At 37.7% G+C, this 5,763-nt stretch overlaps 1 protein-coding gene across 1 annotated transcript; it reads right to left on the reverse strand.

The window, feature by feature from the left end:
* Positions 1 to 1,350: 1,350 nt before the first annotated feature.
* OR10A7 (olfactory receptor family 10 subfamily A member 7) lies at positions 1,351 to 2,301 on the reverse strand. Its single transcript, NM_001389764.1, has one exon. It carries the CDS (start codon positions 2,299 to 2,301, stop codon positions 1,351 to 1,353), a length of 951 nt encoding a protein of 316 aa, NP_001376693.1.
* Between the last annotated feature and the right edge of the window lie 3,462 nt (positions 2,302 to 5,763).

Consider the following 5,763-nt stretch of genomic DNA (forward strand, 5'->3'; position numbering starts at 1 on the left):
GGTTTCACTTTCTTTCTTTTCAAAGCTTCACAACTTCACTTTCTTTCTTTTCAAAGCTCCAGTAAATACCTCTTCTCTTTGCCTTTCAGATCAAGCGACATAGCATTTCCATCATATGAGCTGCCCCACAATTTGTTAATCAGTTGAGTTCAGATGCTCAGTCGTGTCCGACTCTTTGTGACCCCATGAACTGCAGCATGCCAGGCCTCCCTGTCCATCACCAACTCCCAGAGTCTACCCAAGCCCTTGTCCATCGAGTCAGTGATGCCATCCAACCATCTCATCCTCTGTCAACCCCTTCTCCTCCTGCCCTCAATCTTTCCCAGCATCAGGGTCTTTTCAAATGAGTCAGCTCTTCGCATCAGGTGGCCAAAGTATTGGAGTTTCAGCTTCAGCATCAGTCCTTCCAATGAACACCCAGGACTGATCTCCTTTAAGATGGACTGGTTGGATCTCTTTGCAGTCCAAGGGACTCTCAAGAGTCTTCTCCAACACCACAGTTCAAAAGCATCAATTCTTCGGCGCTCAGCTTTCTTCACAGTCCAACTCTCACATCCATACATGACCACTGGAAAAACCATGGCCTTAACTAGATCGACCGTTGTTGGCAAGTGATGTCTCTGCTTTTTAATATGCTGTCATAACTGGTCATAACTTTCCTTGCAAGGAGTAAGCGTCTTTTAATTTCATGGCTGCAGTCACCATCTGCAGTGATTTTGGAGCCCAGAAAAATAAAGTCCGCCACTGTTTCCACTGTTTCCCCATCTATTTCCCATGAAGTGATGGGACCAGTTGCCATGATCTTAGTTTTCTGAATGTTGAGCTTTAAGCCACCTTTTTCACTCTCCTCTTTCACTTTCATCAAAAGGCTCTTTAATTCCTCTTCACATTCTGCCATAACGGTGGTGTCATCTGCATATCTGGAGTTATTGAGATTTCTCCCAGCAATCTTGATTCCAGCTTGTGCTTCTTCCAGCCCAGCATTTCTCATGATGTACTCTGCATATAAGTCAAATAAGCAGGGTGACAATATACAGCCTTGACGTACTCCTTTTCCTATTTGGAACCAGTCTGTTGTTCCACGTCCAGTTGTAACTGTTGCCTCCTGACCTGCATACAGGTTTCTCAAGAGACAGGTCAGGTGGTCTTTTTTGTGAATTTTTGAATAATTCCTTCATAAAGGAACTCAGTTATCCCCGTCTGAACTGGGACTCTGACTGAGACACTGAGATCCACCCATCATAGTAGGTGACCCTGACAAAGTAAGAGCAAATCTTCCACTCCTTCACAGCTTTTGTTCATGGGTTCTGGTGCCCCTACTTTGTCTAGAAAAACTTGACACAATTTAATTCAAAGCACACCTAACTTCTGCAAGACTTTTCGAGTGAATGTCCTCTTGACTGCCCCCTTCACTTCATTGTTCCTTAGGCTGTAGATGATGGGGTTTAACATCGGTGTGATGACAGTGTAGGACAATGATACTAGCTTCTTGCTCTCGGGAGACTGTTTGGATTTGGGCCGTAGGTAGGTCAAGCTGGCTGTTCCATAGAAAAGGGATACCACAATGAGGTGAGATGAACAAGTGGAGAATGCCTTCTGGCGACCGGTAGCAGAGGGCATCATCAGGATGGTTTTAATAATGCGAGTGTAGGAGACCAAAATGAGGGAAAAGGGAAACATAATAAATAGTAGTGTGGAGGCAAGTGCTTGCATTTCATATATGGTTGTATCCTCAGTGACTAGTTTCAACACTGGGGGACCATCACAAAAGAAGTGGTCTATGGTGCTTGGTCCACAGAAAGGATGGGCCATCAACCAAGCTGTCTGTAGCATAGACACGGGAACACCAGACAGCCAAGAACCTACAGCCATCCACAAACATAGGGACCTATTCATTATGACTGAATAGCGGAGAGGATTACAGATGGCTACAAAGCGATCATAAGCCATCATAGAGAGGAGGAAACATTCAGAGCTGCCAAAGAAGAAAAAGAAGTACATCTGGGTACCACAGCCTACAAAAGAGATGCTTTTCCTTGGGGATACTAGATCTACCAACATCTTTGGCACCATGACCAAGGTGAAACAGATTTCAAGAAGTGACAAGTTCCTGAGAAAGAAGTACATGGGTGTTTGAAGAGCAGGATCCACAATGGTAACTGTGACAATAAGGAAGTTACCCAACAAAGTGACTGTATAGATGACCAGGAACAAAACAAATAGGGAATGTTGCATCTCAGGCTTGTTTGTAAAACCATGAAGGATAAATTCAGTCACTTGGGTGTGATTTTCACAGATCATATCTTAGACCAGTTTCTCTCTAATAATCAAAATATATGTGTCAAAGGATCAAAAAATATTCTTTAAATGTATATATAATATCAAATATAATAATAAAATCTATAAATGTATCTTTGTTCTCAGTTGTCTTACCATTCTATTTCTCTGAAACAGAATGTCTACAATAAGACTAAATCAGAGCAAAGAAATAATTTGCATGAATACCACTAATTGCTTGTCACCTAGGTGCAGTTTGTCTCTCACCAGTGATGACAGTCTGCAGCTCATGTTCTTCATCAGAGGCATGTTATTTTTCAGGATGAAGTAGAAAGAGTTTGGGCAGCTAATAACTAAAATAGAATCACTTAATAATTTTAAAAAATATATCCAAGAGGTATTCAAGAGGCAAAAGATAAAAATTGGGCTAGTTTGACTTTTTAAATCTTAGATTATAAATGACATATTTCTACCAAATGGAGTGCATTTTATACAATACACTACTTCATCCAGTATACATACACATATATACATCTATACATATATACACATATAAATTATATACACATGTAGGTACACATATATGTATATATGAGGGAACCTTAGTAAATAAACATAGATAAACAAATAAGCATAACAGGTACTTATGATTTTAGTAGTTTGTGCAGTCCTCACGGGACTGTCAATTTATGTAATTTTTCACGGTGCCTCTTGAAGCATAATTTCACATCACTGGGCCCCAGTTCTTACTATGCACACAGGTATAGTCATATCATTTGAATTGGGCTTTATAAAAGTAGCAAACTTCTGAACAAACATAACCTGCAATCCAGAAGTCCTCCTTCCAGCATTCATCTCAATTCTAATCCATCAAAATAGTTCGACTTCCCACTGTGTTGTGACTTTGTTAAATTAACATATGTTAAATGGAGCTCAGGGGTGTAGGGTGGTGAGCACTGATTCAACAAAAGATCACAAAGGAAAGTCAAATGAAGTTTATTACTCAGATTCTGGAGGAGGAGCTATAGGAGGAAGTCAAGGCAAGAGTGCAGGCATAAAGAAACACTGAATGTGGGGTATATGCCTTTATTATGATCCAAAGGTGGAGTATTTTGAAGTTCCTTGGCTGAGGCCAGACTGGTTAATTCAAACCAAAAAATGCAGGATTTTGGTATGCTTCCCATGAGTTTTTTTTTCTAAGGGGGTACAAGGAAAAGGCTTTCCCTGGGAGACAGGGGCGACTGTTTATAACAAGGACATTTGGGGTATCATATCAGAAAGTTACATTTACTTATGACTCTTGGGCTTTTATCTAGAGTATGTGTTCAGGGGAGTGGTTAATATCAGTTTAAAGTCCCTGCAAATCAGGGACCGATAATGAGTCAGCAGCATTATGAAATAATTTACTAAATTCTCAATAGACTGTCAGTTTTCTCCAAAACTGCATGGACAAAGTGGGAGCTAGTCCCTTACTACTGTGTATCCACTAAAAGTCCACTCATGGAATTACTAATTCAATTAGTATTATCTCAAACACAATATCTTCTTTAGAGTAGAACATTTTGATTGAAAGTAGGATTATATAAATATTTTCTATACAGATCTTAACAACAGCATATCAAATGTTAGGGATCACAAAAATATATGTTGGAAAACAACTATATATAAAGCTACATTGGAGCTGAGCTGAACAATGTTTCCATTTTTTAAAATACTGGGGCTATGAAAGTATTAAGTATTAGATTAATTATTTTGATCTAATATTGATATTAGGTCAAATTGATAAGCAATTGACCTAAGTATTAGATCAATTATTTTATAAAACATTTTTCAAATTTAATTTAAAAATCTTAGTTTATTTTATAGTCAAATCATGTTTAACACAGATTTCTCTGAAAGTAAGGAGTTGAAAATGCACAGACCTTTTGAAGAATTCTGTTTTAATTCTACTCCAGTGATATATATACTTTGGTAATATCTCACTATTTCGCTTACCACAAGTTCCCAAACCAATATCCTCTACAATATAAGGAAAGGAACCGGTCATCCCAGGCTGCCCATACTGATGGTACTCCAGAATAACAGGTTAAGAGACACAACAGTGAATGTGACCACTATCTTTCACCACTATTGCAAATTCTGCTCCAATACCATTCACATCAACAGTAACAATAACAACTACATTATTCCTGGTATATTTAGAAAAACTTATAAATAGCTTCGGAGGCTTCCCAAGTGTCTCACGGGTAAAGAATCCACCTGCCAAAGCTGGAGATGTGAGTTCGATCCCTGGATCAGGAAGATCACCTGGAGAAGGAAATGACAACCTACTCTAGTAATCTTGCCTGGGAAATCCCATGGACAGCAGAGCCAGGTGGGCTACAGTCCATGTGGTCGCAAAGAGTCAGACAGGACTGAGAAACTATAAAGCAACAGCGGCATAAATAGTTTCAGATGCATTATCATGTTCACCAGCATTTTTAAACAATTCTAAATTCACTGTGACTCTAAATATACTCCATCATTTGTCTGAGGAAAATAATTATGAGAATTGAATAAGGTATCAAGATTTTATAATGGTCCAGCAATTTTTAGTGTATCTCTAAAATACCTCAACCACTATTCCCTCTCAGATTTCTAATACTGAAGTGGCAGAAAACAACAACAGGTTTAATATCTAATCCTGGAGTGACCAAGGACTAGATATTATAATACATTATCTATAATGTAACATCCACGGTCTCCACTGTGAGATAGGAATAAGGCAAGCCAAAAAGATTATCAGTTTCTTTATTTGATAATCAATGATATACATATTCTACCTTGTGTAGGCATATTTAAATTCAATAAAGTTTTGGAGAACTAGAGATTTTTACTGTAATAAAATATACCTCCAAATATTCCCTCCCCTCTTTATATATCCTAAAAAAAAAATACTGTTTACATTGCATATATCTTCTAAAAATCAAAAGATTCATTGGCAGTGATGCTGCAGTAACTACCACAAATTTATAGTGATGCCTTTTTTAAAAACTTGTAAACTGTAGATAAGTGAGCAGGATTGCTACATAGCTCTAGAGAATGTTTTACTTTATTGCATGGAATTCTAAAAATGTAATGACATTTACTTAAGTCCACTAATTTTTGGACTATGTTTTGAGACCAAAGAGTTTTTCACTTGCTATTAATCAGGCCAGCTTCAAAATTTTCTGGAAAATGTGCCAGCTTTCTCATAAATACATGTTTTCTTATAAAAATCATTACAAATCAATCAGCTTCTTTAACTGGAACAGCACTTCTAAGAACCTAAAATACAAATTAGTAAAAATCGGAGAACAAATAACCCTCATACCTGAATTGAAAATACATTGCATGGTTATAATACATAGCATTTCTAAAATAGACAACCATTGTTTTCTTAATATTCTCTTCCTCAGCATTCTGTAGCTTTCTAGACAGAAAAAAAGAACACTCTATTGTTTTTTT

Source organism: Bos taurus, chromosome 5, assembly GCF_002263795.3.
Source record: "Bos taurus isolate L1 Dominette 01449 registration number 42190680 breed Hereford chromosome 5, ARS-UCD2.0, whole genome shotgun sequence".
Classification (NCBI taxonomy): domain Eukaryota; kingdom Metazoa; phylum Chordata; class Mammalia; order Artiodactyla; family Bovidae; genus Bos; species Bos taurus.

Coding starts and splice junctions, on each gene's coding strand:
- OR10A7 (NM_001389764.1), bottom strand. CDS start 2,301: ATGATCTGTGAAAATCACACCCAAGTGACTGAATTTATCCTTCATGGT.